Source organism: Scyliorhinus torazame, chromosome 16 (genome assembly GCF_047496885.1).
Source record: "Scyliorhinus torazame isolate Kashiwa2021f chromosome 16, sScyTor2.1, whole genome shotgun sequence".
Classification (NCBI taxonomy): Eukaryota; Metazoa; Chordata; class Chondrichthyes; order Carcharhiniformes; family Scyliorhinidae; genus Scyliorhinus; species Scyliorhinus torazame.
In genome coordinates, this window is record NC_092722.1 from 164,465,265 (window position 1) to 164,486,121 (window position 20,857).

Here is a 20,857-nt window from a genome sequence, read left to right on the forward strand (position 1 = left end):
GGAGAGTGGCGAATGTCGTGCCCCTGTTCAAAAAAGGAACTAGGGATAACCCTGGGAATTACAGGCCAGTTAGTCTTACTTCGGTGGTAGGCAAAGTAATGGAAAGGGTACTGAAGGATAGGATTTCTGAGCATCTGGAAAGACACTGCTTGATTAGGGATAGTCAGCACGGATTTGTGAGGGGTAGGTCTTGCCTTACAAATCTTATTGAATTCTTTGAGGAGGTGACCAAGCATGTGGATGAAGGTAAAGCAGTGGATGGAGTGTACATGGATTTTAGTAAGGCATTTGATAAAGTTCCCCATGGTAGGCTTATGCAGAAAGTAAGGAGGCATGGGATAGTGGGAAATTTGGCCAGTTGGATAATGAACTGGCTAACCGATAGAAGTCAGAGAGTGGTGGTGGATGGCAAATATTCAGCCTGGATCCCAGTTACCAGTGGCGTACCGCAGGGATCAGTTCTGGGTCCTCTGCTGTTTGTGATTTTCATTAATGACTTGGATGAGGGAGTTGAAGGATGGGTCAGTAAATTTGCAGACGATACGAAGATTGGTGGAGTTGTGGATAGTAAGGAGGGCTGTTGTCGGCTGCAAAGAGACATAGATAGGATGCAGAGCTGGGCTGAGAAGTGGCAGATGGAGTTTAACCCTGAAAAGTGTGAGGTTGTCCATTTTGGAAGGACAAATATGAATGCGGAATATAGGGTTAACGGTAGAGTTCTTGGCAATGTGGAGGAGCAGAGAGATCTTGGGGTCTATGTTCATACATCTTTGAAAGTTGCCACTCAAGTGGATAGAGCTGTGAAGAAGGCCTATGGTGTGCTCGCGTTCATTAACAGAGGGATTGAATTTAAGAGCCGTGAGGTGATGATGCAGCTGTACAAAACTTTGGTAAGGCCACATTTGGAGTACTGTGTACAGTTCTGGTCGCCTCATTTTAGGAAGGATGTGGAAGCTCTGGAAAAGGTGCAAAGAAGATTTACCAGGATGTTGCCTGGAATGGAGAGTAGGTCTTACGAGGAAAGGTTGAGGGTGCTAGGCCTTTTCTCATTAGAGCGGAGAAGGATGAGGGGCGACTTGATAGAGGTTTATAAGATGATCAGGGGAATAGATAGAGTAGACAGTCAGAGACTTTTTCCCCGGGTGGAACACACCATTACAAGGGGACATAAATTTAAGGTGAAAGGTGGAAGATATAGGAGGGATATCAGAGGTAGTTTCTTTACCCAGAGAGTAGTGGGGGCATGGAATGCACTGCCTGTGGAAGTAGTTGAGTCGGAAACATTAGGGACCTTCAAGCAGCTATTGGATAGGTACATGGATTACGGTAAAATGATATAGTGTAGATTTATTTGTTCTTAAGGGCAGCACGGTAGCATTGTGGATAGCACAATTGCTTCACAGCTCCATGGTCCCAGGTTCGATTCCGGCTTGGGTCATTGTCTGTGCGGAGTCTGCATGTCCTCCCCGTGTCTGCGTGGGTTTCCTCCGGGTGCTCCGGTTTCCTCCCACAGTCCAAAGATGTGCGGGTTAGGTGAATTGGCCAATGATAAATTGCCCTTAATGTCCAAATTGCCCTTGGTGTTGGGTGGAGGTGTTGAGTTTGGGTGTGGTGCTCTTTCCAAGAGCCGGTGCAGACTCGGGGGGCCGAATGGCCTCCTTCTGCACTGTGAATTCAATGATAATCTATGATTAATCGAGGACAAAGGTTCGGCACAACATCGTGGGCCGAAGGGCCTGTTCTGTGCTGTATTTTCTATGTTCTATGTTAACATGCGTGCTACTCTTTGGGGGTTTGGTGGGAGGATGGGATTGTTGTTGTTGATATGGGGATTGACATTGCATTCGTTACTGATCATTGTTTATTTTTGGTGGGTGTAAATTTGTGAGAAAATGTGAAAAAGGAGAATAAAAATATATTTTTTTAAATCTTTGGACTGTGGGAGGAAACCAGAGCACCCGGGCAAACACACCAGACATGGGGAGAAAGTGCAAATTCCAAACAGACAGTCACACCAGGCCGGAATTGAACCCGGGTCCCTGGAACTGAGAGGCAGCAGTGCTAACCACTGTGCCACTGCACCGCCCCTATGAAAATTGCTTATTGTCACAAGTAGGCTTCAAATGAAGTTACTGTGAAAAGCCCCGAGTCGCCACATTCCGGCGCCTGTTCGGGGAGGCTGGTACGGGAATTGAACCGTGCTGCTGGCCTGCCTTGGTCTGCTTTCAAAGCTAGCTCTTTAGCCCTGAGCTAAACCAGCCCCGAAGAGTGATTGTCAAAGAGTAATTGTTTTTAATTGAGCAGAATTTCTCAGTAAAAATGTAGGACTAGCAGAGTCGAAAGAAAAGGTATCACAATCGTTTTTTATAGGTTAGATAGAGAATGGGTTGCAAAAGGAAGCAGCTATATTTCTAACATTTGTTTAAGCGGCCAGTTGCTTCAATGTTCTGAAACACTTGAGCAGAATGCGGAGCAATTTTATTAATTAAGCTGCTCGAGCAAATGCTTGTGTGCTTGGGGAGCATATATTGTCAATTTGGATGTGCTTGTCACATGATTTTCTGACAGTTCATTTGAAATGTTACTGAACGATTAATATTACCCAACACCCCAATATTATCGGAGTAAAACACTGGGGAGATTGGAAATTTGAAATAAAAGCAGAGGATGCTGAAAATACACAGTACATCAGACAGCATCTGTGGAGAGAGAAACCAAGTTTGTATTCCAGTTCAATGACTTTGCATCACAACTAATGATGCCAAACCTGCTGAGTATTACCTGCATTTTATTATGCCCCAATATTACCCCTCTCTGTGAGTGACTAACTTGATTTTATAAATTGAGGCCCTTAAGTGTGCAGAGTCGACTCCGTGAACCAGAATTTTAAAACTGGTTGCCTGGATGTGTTTTCAGTCCGGACGGGCAGGCTAGTTGAGAAGTTGTGAAGGGTGATCCTGGAGGTACTGCAGAGGCTGCCAGGTACAGAGGTGAGCTGGGCTATAGGCCTGCCTCTGGATCCGGCATTGTGTCCAAGATATAAAAATAAAGAATAAAACAATAAGATAAAGAATAAAATAACAAATGTGCCTCAAACCTCAGCACCCTCCTACCCCACACACTCCCCTTGCCCCACCCATGCCACTTTATGTCTCCACCCACTCCCATACCCTCCATCCTAACATATGCTTCTCCACCCACTCCCATGGCCCTTTATAGCTCCTATGCCAATGTAGTGCCAACTCAAACAAATCCATGCCCCCACCAACCATTTCACTTACACCTATCAGGCCAGCACACCCGGGATCAACTATGGGCAGACCTCGGGACCCATGCAAAGGTGAGACAAAACAAATTTTTCTAAATTAAAGTTATAAGAGTCTATTGCAGACTTCACTATGTTGAAAAAAACACTCATGATTAAAAACCATTTTTCTACATTTACCACCCTTCAACAAAATAAAGCTTTATAACCAACAAACATTTCATTCAAGTGCACAATCCCTTGTAAGAAAAATCATTGGAATTTTTAGTCCCATCTGAGAGTTTATAACCGTATGTAGCTGTGAATCAAACTGAAATGACCTATACCCTGCTGTGATAATGGATGGTTGTGAAATCCATTGTATAGCAGTCATCCAGTAATGACAACCATTATATTAGCAAAGTGAAATAGCAAGCAATGATTTCAAACATTGTTTTCAAAGGTTTGAAGGCTTTAACATTTAAATGCCTGGACAGCTTGACTGTTCTCTGTGATGGTGCTTTTGGCATACCCATTTGACAGGTCCTCTTGACAGTTCCAATGATCTTGACAGGAATGTGTTCATATACTATGCCTACATTTAACAATTCTGGAGGGCACCTTAAGTCCCCCAAAGGCATCCTGGAACCAGATCCCAAGGGGCACCTTACCACCCCAAAGGAGTAACCTGGCTATTCCCACAGTATGGGTATGGGAGTGGGTGGGGTGATAAAGTGGCATGGGTGTGGCAAGGGAAGTGTTGGGGGGTGGGGTTGCTGAGGCTTAGTGGCACATTTATTATTTTGTTCTTTATCTTATTGTTTTATTCTTTATTTTTATATCTTGGACAGTTCTTACCAGGTCAAATTTGCACACTTAGGGTTCCATGCTACAAGGCTACAAAAATTCCACTTCAGTAGAGGGCAGCTGCCTCTGTATACTCCACGTGCATGAAACAAACCCCACCCCCTATCCCACTCCTGCAAAATTGGGAATTGCCATGTTCGGTGGTGGGACTTAAGATTTTCAGCCACTTCTGCCATTTTCGCAAATGAAATTCTGGTTAACTATTGTACAGATCCCACCCTGCAATGAAACTCCCTCCAACCCCAAAGGACTGCACCCCGATGGGAACCACCCAACCCATGGGATTCCCTCCACCCCCACAGGAACTCTTAGACCACCCCCCCCCCCCCTCAGAGGATCCCCCCCCAAATAGGCCCGACTCTCACCACCTCCCCACCCCCAAGGTCCAACCTGACTCCCTGACCCCCCCCCCCCCCCACCTTCAAGGCTAGTCCAACCTGACTCTCTCATTTCCACATCCCCCCCACCCCAACCAAGGCCCAACCTGACTGCCAAGGCCTGGCCTGACCCAACCCTTCCTCCCACTTTTCTTATACACTTACGTCCTCCTTATGTGTCACTGTTGAGGCTGATATTTGAATGATTTTGAATGATGAGATAGAGGAAAGCAATTGTAATGCAGCAGAGCAGTAGGTGGGGCAGATTTCTAACTCTCGTCTGAAGCCATTTAATTACTTTGATGCAGAAAAAAACAAGAAAGATTTGTGGGGGGATGCAGTGGTGAGGAGGTATGGGACTGGGTGGTGGTATGGGGGGGCGGGGGGGGGGGGGAGCTGCTCAAGCGGTGCACTCCAGTAGTCATTGTGCCCAACTGGTCCATTAGGCTGAGCATAGGACCAGGAAAATTTCCCCTAAAATCTTGAAGAAAAGTGGGAAAGGAAGAACACAGCAGAAGAAGAAAAATAAGGCCTTGAGCCATTTCTGCTTATTCTATTAATATAATTGTAATTCGCCCATAGTCTGTGTTGTTAGCCTCCATTTGTTCTGGGTTCAGTCAGCCCGTTATTTACATCTGTGAAAATGGTTCAAATGTACTGCAGAGGGCACGTTCTGATTATTGTTCTCTGATCCAAGTCTAGATAGACAGGGCAGAAACCTTGGTCTCATCTGAGTGAGCGCTGGGGAGATGCTGGGTTTACAGATTCAGCCAATCAGCATTTTGCCTTTAAAAGCCACCCACCTGTCAGGTGCCGAGAGACTGCAGCTGTAAAATCTGCTGGAGGCAAACTGCTGAAGTTCTCCGCAAACGCAGAGAAACAGTTCTGAGCAAGATGTTTGTGTGTAAAGCACCTTTTCACGAAAGGTCCCAATTTGTTCCACCGATGCCTGAGCAGATTATTAGCTGCAAAAAACTGAAATATGAATGTTTGCTTTTTTTTTTTTTTAAAAAGAATGGTTTTGAACCTTTCTTTCCCCTTATATTTTGTAATGCTGCTGAAGATTTTTTGTTGTTGTTGTTGTTGTGTGGTAATACATCATTTCCAATGTATTTGATCTGGAGCAGAAGTAGAAAAAGATGGGGTTTATATGTTTAAAGCTGACATTTTCATCCTCACCTCTGCCACTGCAGTGCAAGAGGTTTGACATGTGTTGGTACATTCGAGTGCAAAAATATACTGTTCCTTGGGGAAGCAAAAAAGTCAATTCAAATACAATATTTCAATGTTTAAAAAAGGCAGTAAATAGGAAATGACCTGTTCCAATTGCATTAGGCTTCCTTCTCAGCAACATGGCATTCCCACTATTTTGCTTGCCGGCTTGGATGCATCGATACCATCGTCAATGGAATTTTCCTTTCTCTGATCAACAGAGTTGGACTAGGGCTATATAACAGAGGCAGGACGAACTGCCTGGCCTGAGTGCGCCCAGCAGTCTCAGTATCAGTTTTTCCATCAGTCGCAATCTAATTAAGAGATTTAACATAATCAAAATGACTGGCCCTTCAATTAGAAATGGAATGAAATAAAGGGTGGCACAGTGGTTAGCACTGCTGCCTCACAGCTCCAGGGCCCCGGGTTCAATTCCGACTTCAGGGGACTATCTGTGCGGAGTCTGCAAGTTCTCCTCGTGTCTGCGTGGGTTTCCTCCAGGTACTCCAGTTTCCTCCCACAGTCCAAAGAATTGCAGGTTAGGTAGATTGGCCATGCGATATTGCCCCTTAGTGTGTCCAAAGGTTAGTTGGAGTTACGGGGATAGGACAGGAGAGTGGGCCTAGGTTACAGTGCTCGTTCAGAGGGTTGGTGCATGCTCCATCGGCCAAATGGCCTCCTTCTGCACTGTAGGGATTCTATGACTCTAACATCACACGTGGATATTGGTCCCCAGCGAGATCTCCAGCAATAGATTAAAAAGAAGACTTCAGGAAGAAACCTGCATATCGGAATCCCTCTATTACAGATCTGTAAATTGCGAGAGTTTTTCTGTGTCAATAAATTAAAAAGAGAAACGAATCCAGGTCTCCAGCACAAACACTTGTGAAATGACAGCAGAAGGACAACTTGTGCTCTTTATCTGTTTTAGTTACATCATATTGAAAATGTATTCACTTGGTTGATGATAAATTGGGCACATCCACAAACACACCTTTTGTTGTATGTATAGTATGAATTATTGTATGTATTTAAAGATAATCATAGGTCGTCTATCAATACAGCTTTATTCCTCTGTGTTTAAAACAGCTGGTTTGTTAGGTTTTAAAATAAAAGTTTACAATGTGCATGCACCGGTTTAAGATCCCCAGTCTCCTGGAAGGAAATTTCCCCTTTTCAAATCTTTTTTAAAATAAATTTAGAGTACCCAATTCATTTTTTCCAATTAAGGAGCAATTTAGCGTGGCTAATCCACCTAGCCTGCAAACACTGGGAGAATGTGCAAACTCCACACGAACAGTGACCCAGAGCCGGGATCGAACCTAGGACGTTGGTGCCGTGAGGCAGCAGTGCTATCCACTGCACCACCATACTGCCCCCTTTTCAAATCTGTCTACTACCAGAGCAAGATCTCCAAACATTTCCGTATTGTCGGTCTGTCAAAAGTGGCCATGTTTAATCAAGTTTGGTGGAGTTAATCCCACTATTCTGGGACTTTGTATGTTTTAGTACAGTTACAGAACCATCAGAAATTTCCACTTCATACACTCCTCTTCAATTGTGATTAGTGTCTCTGGCCTTGCAACAATTTAGTGTCTAAGGCCACCATTTCCCCCACCTCCCAACTCCCTAATGAATGAAAAGTCACAGGTCAAATCTTTTGGTAAATAGTCAGTACTTTATCTCTCAAAGCTCACAGTAAAATGTCTAACAGGATAACAAAGTCAGCACACCTTGCAGTTTCTTTGTTAGAGTTTGGGTGCAAAACACATATGGCTGCAAGGAATTTGTTCATACATGAAGATTCTTTGCAAAAATGTAGTTCAAAATGTTTCCCTTCCAACTCCGCCCATTTTTTTTGTGTATTTGCAGACAGCTTAGAATTAGAGATTTACACACTAACATTGTGGATTGACATTTACCTGTATCAGGTGTATCCAAGAAGCCAGTGAAATTTGGCTTATACTAAGTCTGTGGAACAAGCCAGTTGCTGCAGTTATGAAAATAATAGTCAAAATGAATGGGAGCTGCCACTGCACTTTTGTGAAGGATATTTTTCATTTTTGGCCCAATTTTTCTCTATTTTCAAAAACATCAACTCATCAATACAAGGTTGGTGATTTGCAGCGGGTCTGAGTAAATTTAGAGCACCCAATTATTTTTTTCCCAATTAAGGGGCAATCTTAGCATGGCCAATCCACCTACCCTGCACGTCTTTGGGTTGTGGGGATGAAACACCCACAGATATGGGGAGAATGTGCAAACTCCACACGGACACTGGCCCGGGACCAGGATCGAAACTGGGTCCTGAGCGCCATGAGGCAGCAGTGCTAACCACTGCTCCACCATGCCACCCATCAGCACCATTCTGAGCCTTATTCACCCATATTTGCATTCCTTTTGTCTTTCTGTCCTCAACATCTTTGTCAATCTTCACCTATCGCTGGCCCTTTATCCAGCCCCCCCACTCCACACCTCTCCTCCTCCTCCCCGCCCCCCCCCCCCCCACACACACACACTACAGTTGAAATCGGATCCCATTTCCAGTTCTCTTTTGCTTTGAAAGAGTCATCCAGACTCAAACTATTAGCTCCCTTCTCTCTCCACAGATGCTGTCAGACCTGCTGAGATTGTCCAGCGTGTTCTGTTTTTGTTTCGAATGCAGGCCACTCGAAGTAAAGCTAATTGTTCATTTCCACATTCTTATTTTCCTGCCACGGAAAAACATTTCAGCACACTCGTAATTTGGAGAATGAGACATTCGCTTTTTTGAGGGGCTATATTTGTTTTTTTCTTTTAAATTTTAAAATATCCAATTCATCTTTTTTCCAATTAAGGGGCAATGTAGCTTGGCCAATTCACCTACCCTTCACATCTTTGGGTTGTGGGGGTGAGACCCACACAGACAAGGGGAGAATGTGCAAACTTCACACGGGCAGTGACCCGGGGCCGGGATCAATCCTGTGAGGCAGCAGTTTTTACCACTGCGCCACCATGCCGCCCTCTTGGCCATATATGTGAGGGTGGCACGTTGGCTCAGTGGTTAGCACTGCCGCCTCACAGTGCCAGGGACCCAGTTTCAATTGGTGTGGAGTTTCTACATTCTCACCGTGTCTGCGTGGGTTTCCTCCGAGTGCTCTGGTTTCCTCCCACAGTCCAAAGATGTCCAGGTTAGGTAGATTGGCCGTGCTAAATTGCCCCTTGATGTCCAAGAATGTGCAGGCTAGGTTATGGAGATACGGGGATAGGGCTGGGTGGACAGGGGGAGTGAACATGGGTAGAATGCTCATTTAAAATGTCTGTGCAGACTCGATGGGCTGAATGGCCTCCTTCTGCACTGTAGGAATTCTATGATTTCTTCGGTCTTTAGGTCTCCATCCCACACCATAAACTCTCCCTTATATTGAAGTATGTTCTTGGCGGATTGTGTAGTGGTTTTAGTTTAGACCCTCCATTTTATTTCCAAGAGAGATAGATTTTACCTTCAGAAATTCTGTCACTATATATACTTATATAATTAGAATCTTCCTCAAAAAAAATTCTTATAATTTATTTAGCCAGAATATCGCACCCATGCCTCTCACCAAATGGCCATCGATATCCCTGACTTTGCTGTAGATGGCCAGCTAATGGCATCTCCCAGTCTGCACCCTCCAGCTCAAAAATATTTTTTGCCACATGGTTGCTGAAAGCTGATAATGTCCCAGCGAGGGCCTCGGAGACATGAGTGAACAGGGCAACCAATAGGTCATCTCCTTTACCAATCAGAGTTTAAACCAGGACTGAGGAGGGTTAATTAAAAGCCGTAAATTCACTGTCAACTTAGATACAAAAAAGAAAGATTGGATTGCCAGAGAAAAAGGAACCCAAGATGAAAGCTAAGGGGGAATGAAACCAAATAAATTTTACATTTTTATGATCGCCTGAAAAAATTCACAGCCTAAAGGAATAAGTTTCTTCATTTTTATAATAGTTAATTTTCCATACCAGAGAGATTAACTGGCAACCAGTAACAACGATCCCATTGTCTTAAGGGCGCTTAATCTACTAATTACTCGCCACAGGTATCTGCTGCAGGTTTGGTTTGTATCTAACGTATACCTACAGTAATTTTACAGTATTCAATGCATGTCAGTAGTGAGGCAAACAGTGAGACGTTATATTTGCAAAGCTCAACAATAGCGCAATGCAACTCAAACGGGCATTGCAACTGTGCATCCGCTCCTCGTGTGGAGCAACAATATAATCATGCCTAAATAACAGCAAGCTCTATTGGTTCCACTATTATTTTGACAGCAAAATCCAGATATCTTCCCCTTCTAAATTCTTCATCATAAATTACCAGGTCATCTGTGCCATCCTCTTACCACAGCAAAGTAAACCTGTGGCCTGTAAAATTGTATACAAATAAATAGGATGAATTTCTGAGGCATGCCTGGCCCATGAGATTGGGTTCTGTTCACTGCTGGTCATGAGCACAAGAGAAGCCCTGAACTGATGAAAATTGTGACCGGGATGCTTCCTGACAGGGCACTCGTGCAGAAGGATGCGGTTACATCAGCAACATGCAGAATGAAAATATTGTGACATCACTGATTCGATGCACGTTCTGCCATTTTGGCCCACGCTGCTCCAGTTAACACTCTTCTAAACACTCCCAGCTGAATAGCTCCCTGCCCCCCAACATTGTTATTTAAAGTGGTAACCATTCAACCTCTAGGTGTGGTTCTTTTGCAAAGTTAGTAGAAGTGCTGCCAGGAGCTTTTGGAGGAGATTTGCTAACTTCTTGGATTTTCAAGAGAGAGTGCTGCTATATCCTGACAAGTTCACAGGATCCATTTACTCCATCAAATGAAAGCTGCCTTCAGTAATGGGGGTCATAGTTGGAGTCCCACTGCTGTTATGTCATAACTTGGAAATGGGAGAGGAGAGGAAGTGTGCAGAGGCACTCGAACTCTCAAGAGAAGGCTCTACCCAGCAAAAGGGCTTTAGGGATCACTTCTAACAGCCACCTTCGCACCTGCAATTCCACAGGGAGGTGGTCACTCAGCTGTGCCAACTTCTATAGCCCGATCTGCAGTCACACAGCATGGTGAGAACTGTGCTGTCACTGGCTGTCAAGGGTACCATCGCCCTCAATTTCTGTGCTACTGTCAGCAGCAGCAGCTGGCATTCGCATCATTATCACGCTGTTCATCACCTATCGTTGTGGCAGGAAGGTCACAGAGGCCCTCTCAAGGAACAGAGGGGATTTCATCAACTCCTCACTGACCAGAGATGGGCGAGAGGAGGAGCACCGTGACTTGCCAGGTTGGCAGGATTCCCAGTTGTGAGGGGACATAAGGATGTCAGAAATAGGAGCAGGAGTAGACCATTACCCAGGGTAATGCTCTGGGTACCCGGGTTCGAATCCCGCCACTGCGGGTGACGAAATTTGAATTCAATAGAAATCGGGAATGAAAAATGATGACCATGAAACCATTGTTGATTGTCGGAAAAACCCATCTGGTTCAATAAGGTCCTTTTAGAGGAGGAAATCTGCCCTCTGCTATATGTGCATCACCCTAGTGTCCTCTCAGCCAAAGCATTGAAATAAAAGCCATCAACAAAAGGCCATTCTATAACAGCAGCACCTACTATAATATATATATATAGTCACTGGCCCAGCCAGTGACCCCCTCGTCCCATGAACGAATAAAAAAAACATACCGTGATAGCCACATGGCCGCTGACTTTCAGTGGGAGACACTGCAGATGGCCATAGAGGGTGCCCTCAAGCAGCTGTGCACCAGTAGGCCGAGCTTTAGATTGTGCCTCCTCAGCTGGCCAGTAGCCATTTTGGCTCGCAGATAATAGCTAGAGCACTGTCGGAGTGACCCTATCTGGGCCCATTGAATTTCTTGCAGCCAGTTCCTCAGGGTCAGACTCCAGGAATTGCTTCTGCTGACCAGCTATTCTAATTCCCTTCAGAGGGTGGGCTTTTACGGTCTTCTGAGAAAGCCCTGCATCTTTTTACCTTCTGCACTGATGCCTCTAGCGCTTGAAAACCTGGAACCTCTTTCTTTTGCCCTCCTTTTTTAAAAATAAATTTAGAGTACCCAAATTTTTTTTTTTTCCAATTAAGGGGCAATTTAGCGTTACCAATCCACCTAACCTGCACATCTTTTTTGGGTTGTGGGGGTGAAACCCACGCAAACATGGGGAGAATGAGCAAACTCCACACGGAGAGTGACCCAGAGCCGGGATTCGAACCCAGGTCCCCAGTGCCGTAGGCAGCAATGCCACTGTGCCACCGTGCTGCCCATTCTTTTGCCCTCCTGGGCATTTCTTTCTGTTCAAGTCTTCAATAGACAGTCTGCGGCAACTTTTGTGCGATGATTGCAGCTGTGTGGCAGTCATGCACGCTGCTGGGCCCCTTTTTGAATGTGTAGTCAGTTAGCACATGTTCTGTGACAGGCTGCAAGCTGAAATCATTTAGAGGAGGCCACAGCACAGAGTTTTTACGTGCTCCCTGCCTAAATGGTATCGGACAAAGGGTGACCATGTATGTCAACCAACCTCCACCCCAACCCCCACCTTTCCCAAAACCGGTATTTGATTACCTCTCCCCCCACCCCAACACGGCCTCTTGTCAGTTGAGATTATACACTGGTTCAGTTACTGATTCAAACATGGGCCACAAAACAAACCCATCTGTGGATTTGGCTGTCCCTAATACTGGACTGACCACAAATTTTAGCGACTTGATCAAAACCAGGAATGTGCAGTCTGATCATTTAAACCATTATTTTCTGTAGTTCCTCATGCCTGACTACACACTTTTCATTTGGTACGCAACCTTTTAAAAAAAAAAAAAAAAAAAAATAGAGAAATGTAAGGTTTTCCCCAGCAGGTGGCCATCATCTTTACTCCTGACCAGTTGCATTCTTGAGCTCCGAGCAGGGAGGTGCTTGTACAAGAGGTTATTTCCCACTTTTCTCCAGCTCCCCCTCCAACTGTGAGATGAGAGTTAATACTTTGTTTAATGTACCTTTGTGCGCCCCATTTTCTCCCCGTCGCCAATCTCCCCCAACAGAACAACCAAGATCAAACATTCTCCATATGGTAACTCTTGAGCACAAATTCATGTCAGGCCTCTTAATGGACAGACAATAATTTACAGTTCTGTACCTTGCCTTCATTACAAAGGAAGTGGTCTACCTGTACTTCTTGTTCTACCTATGTGTGTAGTTGTAACAGAAATTCACCAAAGCTTTTGTGTGTTTTTTCAAAACTTCTTAGCATGTTTGTGTCGAGCACTGAGTACACTTTTGATATTAGCATCCTTTGTTAATCAAACCAGTTGTAAATATATTGATCTACCTTGTTATTTTTCTTTGTGCTGTCATGTGAGAGTACCTTTAAGAAATGGCTGTTTATAAATGGGTATGTATATAAATATCTGTAGTGAGAGTACCTTTAAGAAATGGGTGTTTACTACTGCAGTGATGTCAGAGAGTGGGTGGAACTGGACTGTCTGGCAGCTTTTTACTTTTGTTTTAGGCTGGTTGCTGCAGTGTGTGTTTTAGTTTTGTTTTCAGTGTTGGAGCTGAAGCCAGACAGAGCAGCTTTACTGTTGATCTCTCTGCCATGAAAAGACTATCTCTTGATCATTTGGTGAATTCAGAATTATAAATGTTTTCAGAAGTGAATGTAATCCTAATGTGCTTCTGTTAAAAGGTGTTTCTTTTGTCTTCCGGACAACTTAGTGTTGTATTCTTTGAATTAATGGTTGTTAAGATGTTCACTATGTTTTAAAAAGGTTAAAAGTTCATAGAATAGACATTGTTTTGCTTTAAAAATTACTTTTCCATTTCTGCTCTACCACACCTGTAGAGTGGGTCGTGGGCTCCCCATACCACAATCTCTTAAAAGTTGTGGGTCAGGTGAACTCCATGATACACTTTGGGGTTCTCTAAACCCTGGCCCATAACTGTGCTCTTCTGCTATAGATATTCTCAACATTTTGTTGATTTATTCTGGCAAAAAAAATTGATTTCTATCATATCTCCCATCCATGGCCTTGAACTGAGCGGATGATAAAGAGGAATGTAAAGCATGTGTATCTCAATTAAATCCAGTTGCTATCGGGATTTTGAAGCCATCTATGCGGAAAAGCTTGTTGCCTATAGAACATCCCGAGAAGCAATTAGCTGCTCTCATTCATGCTACCTAGAAGTATGACGTAGTATGAGGAAAAGTAACAAAATATAATGCCCACATTTAATCAAGCCTGTGCCATCTCCTTTATCTATCTTTCTGATGACTTCTAGTCTCTTTAAAGCAGGTTTGTAATGGTTACAAGGCTACCAGAATGTAGATGGTCCTTGAAGAACAGTGAAGAAAACAAAATGAAGTACTTCAATGAGGAGTGAATTAAATGCAGATTTTTGTGAAGAAGCATTATTCTGTGAAGCCTCCATATTTTTACTTAGGTTTATTGTCTAGAGATATAATATTTACCAAATTTAATTATCACAGCGTAAAACTATTTGTAGTCAAATTGATACAAGGTTCGGCAGGCTTATTTACTGTGTTCAAATTTTTGTTTAGACAAACATTCCTTTTTCAAAAATGAAAATGTTTTCTTTATTATTAGAATCAGGTTTCCCATGATCTACGTAGTTTTAACCCTAATTGTGTTAAAGGAATGCTTTTAGTTTAAATTCTTACTTTATTAGTTTGCACTCTGCAGCATTAAGTCAAAACTGGATGCGTTAAGTAAGGAAGAGATTGAGAGTAAGGTGGTTAAAAACATTCGGACAAAAATTGAGATACTGAAATTTTTTTAAAATTATATCCAGTAAAACATGTTTTTAGCATTCTCTCCAATACCTGAATGCAAGCTTTAATATTTAGTGATATGGTATTATTCTTGTACTTCAAATACCAAATAAACAAAATGCCACTAATTATCTTTATATCTTTCACTGGTTGTATTTATTTATTTACCTGTTTAACTAATCTCTGATCATCAAATAATATTGCTTATATTTCCAAATCTCAACTGCACATTATTCTTTAAAGCATATAAGATATGTAATTCCTGAATTCCCGTCTTCAGAAGCAAAAGTATTTAGACTTAGTTTGCGTACACAAGAAAAGACGGTGACTAAAATCCTTGAAGCCCCGTAAGGAAACATTTCAGTCCAGGGGAGGTTTTTATGCAGTTTGATACACTTGAAAGCTGCTTGTGTAAGGCAGTAACAGGGAAACTGAAGCTTTAATGGAGCAATGCTCCCTCTGTTTTCGTTCTTTTCAACTCGTGGTTTGCTTCTTCGGAGTCCTTTTCCTGAAAAGGTTGACAATACGGTACACCAGGTCTGCAGGCAGGTTTCATTATGCTGGAAGCTAAGAGCATTTACACATTTCCTTTGTTGTTTCTGTGGTCTGGGTACAAGCTGGCTAGCATTGGGGGTTGCTGAGGTTTCTCTGTTGATCCTTGCTGGCGGGAGTAGACAGATAGCAAGATGGATCCAGCGCTCGCAGTGAGTGATGAATGGCAACAGAGGTGGTCATTCATCTCCTGCTTAGATTGTGGACAAAAACTAAAGCAGTTTTGCAGAAGACATGTCAGCAAATGTGATAATTTTGTAACCTGTCAGTAGGATAGAGAGCAGCCCCTTTGGAGTATCTGGAGGAGTGTGTAAGTGATCTGACATGTATCAGGTTCGATTCCCAGCTGGGTCACTGTCTGTGCGGAGTCTGCTCATTCTCCCCGTGTCTGCGTGGGTTTCCTCCGGGTGCTCCAGTTTCCTCCCACAGTCCATAGTTGTGCGGGTTAGGTGGATTGGCCGTGCTAAATTGCCCTTAGTGTCCAAAAAGGGTAAGTGGGGGTTACTGGGTTACAGGGATAGGGTAGTTACGTTGGTTTGAGTAGGGTGCTCATTGTAAGGGCCGATGCAGACTTGATGGGCTGAATGGCCTCCTTCTGCACAGTAAATTCTATGATTAAAAGCAAAAAAATATAGGAAGTGCACAGCAGGTCTATCAGCAACTGTAAAGAGAAAAGACAGATTAATATTTAAGGTGTGTAGACCTTTGATCAAAACTGTTCTGCCGAACGTTCCACACCTGAAACGTTAACCTGACTTTAATCTTTTCAGATGATGGCCCGGACCTGCTGTGTATTTACAGCATCTTCTGATTTTATTAGAGATTTTCAACACGTGTCTTTTTTTCCCTTGCTATCTCTACTGGGCATTTAAGAATTTGACATCCATATAATCGACAATAATTGGATGCTTGGTACCTTTGTGCACTTTTTTATTAAGAAGTGCAATATACTTGTGGATGGTTGCTTTGTATGTTTGTTTAATGTTCACTTTGAAAGTAAATTTCAAACCCTCACTACAAACAGGAGCTGACTGTGCTCGGCAAACAGCAGGAATTAGATCCGTTATGTCTATTCTCATGTAGAAATGTGGAAGTATAAATGTGCTGCTATTTGATACTCCCAAGCTTCAATGCTATTCAGTTGTTACATCTACATAAGCACTTCCAGTCTGCAGTCTATGAGAATTTTGATCGTTGAAGTTAGCTGGATCAGGATTTTATTTGTTGCAAATTCTAATGTCTACTTTTTTGTTTGTTTCCTCCCTCCTGCCCCCTCTTTTAAATTCCCTGTCTAGGATCATCCAGAACCGGATCCTCATGTTTATCCTGGGCGCCATCATTCTTCTCACCATTGTGCTGGCCATTTATTTTGCTGTCACAGGCCACTGATACGTCTCTATTCTTCTGTGATTAATAACGACAAACTGCTTGTTCAGTGTAATTAGGACAAATTGGTCACATGAATCATCTTCTTGCACTGACAGATTCTTCTCCGCTGCGCATTGACTCCGGTGCAAGCCAGGGAAAAATGTTTTTTCTTGTATCATTGTTTGCTTATTTCCTTTCGCTGTTGTGACTCGGATTTTTAGTGTAACTGGGATTGAGGTGTTCCTGCGTGTCCAGCGCTGGCAGAAGAAAAGAAAAGTAGAATCATTTTAAGTCCTGTTGTGATGGGATTGTATGTTGGTGTGCTACAGACCTTTGTGTGTGCGTGTGTACAATCTGTCAACAGCTTGCAGGTTATATCTACAGAAGATAAATGATGGGGAACTGTGGTTAACTAAAAAATAAGACATAGAGTAACGCCCTAACATGCACAACTCCCGGGTCCAAAGGACAAGTGGATTGCTTAATTCCTGACGTCACGTTGGTTTAGATTTTTAAGTACGCATCAATTAATGATTGTGACACTCCCTCGCCCACAAATGCATCATGTCACATTATGGAATATACAGGCAGTTGTTTAAAACAAAAATGGAAATAAATCACTAACCTGTCGGCCTTACTTTCTGTAATAAAGTGCAATATAATTAAAAGATGCCAAGCTGCAATTAAAAAATTAGAAACGCAAATCAACATTCTAAAAGCTGCTGCTGCAATTTTAAATGCTCCATGTAAAGACAGAAAACCTAGAGCATGCCTGACGTCAGTTAGTAGCTACACGATGGAGAGCATTTGATATTCTGTTTAAGGCAGCCTGAATTGTCTTATTTTGGAACTGGCTTGGTGGGGGGCTTTCTTTGCTTTTGCTTCAGAGCTGAGAGCTTCAAAGGCTGAAATTAATAGTGAACAAAATTGTGCAGATCTGACCATCCCATGTGGGTAGAACCCATTGAGGTTATCATTATCTTAAATTCCACCAATTCGACAAACCTCATCAGATAATGACCTCTATATAGTTTTTTTTATTACCATGGCAGCACAGATTGTCTACCCCACAGGAAAAAAAAATGCATTCTTCACAATACTTTTTTTTTATTCCTCTCCTTTTTTTTTTAAACCTGTCAGATCATTTCAGTATTTCAAACCTGAAGAAAACAGCCTGCCTGGAAATGTATTTGAAGTTGTAATAGTGTCAAAAAGTCACGGTTGACTGACAGATGTCAGTCCCAGTGGACCTCATTAAATCATAAAAACTTGACAAGGAAATAATTGTGCATCACCAACAACCTGGCTGCTGTTTAAACATTTTATTTTGTTTCATTATTAGGATCAACTATTTTGTTCATTAAGAAATTGCATTAAACAACAGTTTTGCGGCTAATGATCTGTTCTGGGCTTATGTCTGTTTTCTTTAAACATCAGCTGTGTCATGTGGTTTCTTTGCAGTTGTGCTATCATCTGGCAGAATCCACCACTCAGAGCTGCGGGTACCATTGGAATATAAAATGGATTATTCATTACCAACCTCCTTGTGACTTATTTGGTTTCATGTAGTGGTTGAGGATTTCACTGTCTTCCGTGGAGAAGATGAAAACTTGTCAAAAATAGGTTATATCTTATTCTCGGGCAACAAAATCAGTGGGTACACACATGCTTCAATGTTTAATGAATGCAGATTTTAACCCCTTTACATGGCTTTGACTGTGAGCTCTGCGTCGACAAAGAAACCTCACTTTAAGAAAGGACTGGTAGTTAATTGGCAATCTGGAAGTGTGTCATGATTTATAAATTACTGCTAACTTTAGGTTATATTTTCTAATAATGAGATATTTCAAAAAATCCGTACATATTCATGCACTTACGTTTCCTCGCGTATTTTAAAAAAAAAAAGCAGGCTTAATTATGTGTGAATTTTGGCATTATTGTAATGACGACCATTTGCAGTTGAATGTTTTCTGGAAATTTATTTATTCATTCGATTTTGTACAAAGAGCTATGAAATCTGCCTTGCTTTCCCCTTGTTCTACATTAGATGTATGGAATGTGTACGTTATTTAATGTATCAATTACAGTATTACATTCCAAAAGAATGAAGTGTTTGTGTTGCCTTTTTTTCAGCTTTATACTGAGTGATCACATTTCAAAGCCTGCGCTGTATGATACCTTAAGTGTTTTTTTTTCTTCAAATTCAAGGATTTTGATAACCCAAGTGGATATATGCTGTCTATTGATTTTTTTTTCACAATGACTCCTGGATAACCTATTTCCTCATTCATTTTTAAACTGAACTCGTGAGATTTTAAAGCAATTCTGCCCAGACTCTGAAAATCAAAATCCCTCTTTGACCCCTGAAATTCTAATCCCAGCATAGATCACAGTTGTTGAATATTATCTTTTTACAAAGCTGGTAAAACAAAAATGTCCAAATCACTGGATACAGTAGGTCATGACTGTGATTCTAATTAGTGATGCAAAGGATCATTCCATAATATCATTTAGATACATCAAAATGTGACATTGTCCTTATTTAGTTTTGTTTGACTGCAGGGTTGCGGACTGTTCAAAACTTGTTACAGATTTAGATGCATCTGATTATCCAACCCACAATAACTTGTGCATTCTTATAAAAAACTGAATGGCTGATACATACCTTTTGAGTTAGCAGCAACATCTCACTTGTGCGCAGTCTTAACGTTATACTCTCTGCATAAGTGAAAAATAATATCCCTCTGACTTTAGTTGATGACATCTACTTGAAGGATATTTTCTCAAGAGTTTTGGTTCATTGAAGTACACAGCCATTCACCCCCTCGAGCCTGTTTCATCATTTAGTGAAATCTCGTCAGAAAATGGCTGCATATTACTGAAATCTATTTAACCTGACTTTATATTGTCAGTGTAATAAATACTTTGTAGCATTCAGCTTGTTGTCACTTTAAACCCCTCAACGTCTTTTGTCGGTCACGTTTGTCTTGAAACAAATGCATAAAAGCTTTTGACGGGACTACGAAAAGATGAAACTTTCAAGATTGGCGGTGCTCTCGAACTGAAGCATTTCCAAGGACTGAGCATGAGATGAGTTCCAAACTATTCTAACTGGTGACCACATTCAAGCTTGCGATTCCAATCACGAGCCCAACTTCACTATCAGTGTGTGTTCTGAAATGTCCAAAATCTCAAGGACTGTATGTAGGGCAGCATGGCAGCACATTGGGTAGCATTGTTACTTCACAGCGCCAGGGTCCCAGGTTCCGTTCCCGGCTTGGGTCACTGTCTGTGCGGAGTCTGCACGTTCCCCCCCATGTCTGCGTGGATTTCCTCCGAGTGCTCCGATTTCCTCCCACAAGTCCCGAAAGACGTGTTGTTAGGTCATTTGGACATTCTGAATTCTCCCTCTGTGTACCCGAACAGGCGCCGGAATGTGGCGACTCGGGGCTTTTCACAGTAACTTCATTGTAATGTTAATGTAAACCTCCTTGTAACAATAAAGATTATTTTTTTAAATTAATATGCTCGCTTAGGTCTGGATTTTTACCACGACGGAGAGCCTCTCTGTCGTGGCACAAATAGCGGAAGTGGCTGAAATTTAAGTCCCGCCCCTGAACATAGCACTTCCCATTTTCACAGAGGCAAGAATGGAAGTAGTTCATCTTTCATTCATCTACGGTTCACAGAAGCAGCTGCCTCCATTCATGTCAGATTTTGGTAGCCCAGGGGTGTGAAACCCAAAGTATGCACAGTAGAGAAAAGAGCAGGTGTGAGCTTTGTGCATTTCTTTGGTACTCTGTTGGTGAGCTAAGGTTCGCCCTCGGATCTGGTCCCGGGACACTTTGGGGTTGGTCAGGTGTCCTTTAGAATTGTTCAAGTTAATTTGTGTAGTAAGTGCATAAACTCATTAACTGTCAGGCTCATTGAAACTGTCATACGACCTGGCAAAACCACCTGTTGAAACTGTCACGAGATCTGTCAAAAATGTCAACAGGTCCTGGCAAGATGAACCTGCTAAAGAGATTTGTCAAAGCATTTGATTTGCCCTTTAAATCATTGAAATAAATTATAGGGGTATTTTTTAAAAATTGATTTGTTGCTATAAGTGGGAGGGCTTCCATTACTGGATTACTGCTGCATGACTGATTTCACAACCATCCATTATTCAGTTGGATGCCTGGCATTTCACAGTTTGATTGACATCTACAAGTGGTTATGGACTCTTTGAAGTGGGACTATGAATTCCAACACCAGTTGTTATAACAGATTGTGGAAAGGGCAGTACAGTGGCTCAATGGATAGCCTCCCGGCGCCAAGGTCCCAAGTTCGCGCCCGGCTCCGGGTCACTATCTTTGTGGAGTTTGCACATTCTCCCCGTGTTTGTGTGGGTTTCGTCCCCACAACCCGAAGA

The 20,857-nt window shown here is 42.6% G+C and overlaps 1 protein-coding gene across 4 annotated transcripts in view; it reads left to right on the forward strand.

Moving 5' to 3' along the window:
* The window catches only part of vti1a (vesicle transport through interaction with t-SNAREs 1A), a 464,254-nt gene extending 445,706 nt beyond the window's left edge, over window positions 1-18,548 (forward strand). For all 4 annotated transcript variants that reach the window (XM_072479371.1, XM_072479368.1, XM_072479373.1 and 1 more), the window contains one exon: window positions 16,371-18,548. Coding sequence is in view for 2 of the 4 variants with exons in the window: in XM_072479368.1 (XP_072335469.1) it covers window positions 16,371-16,464 (94 nt within the window). In the remaining 2 variants the exon portion in view is untranslated. The remainder of the gene's footprint in view (window positions 1-16,370) is intronic.
* The last annotated feature ends 2,309 nt before the right edge of the window (window positions 18,549-20,857 follow it).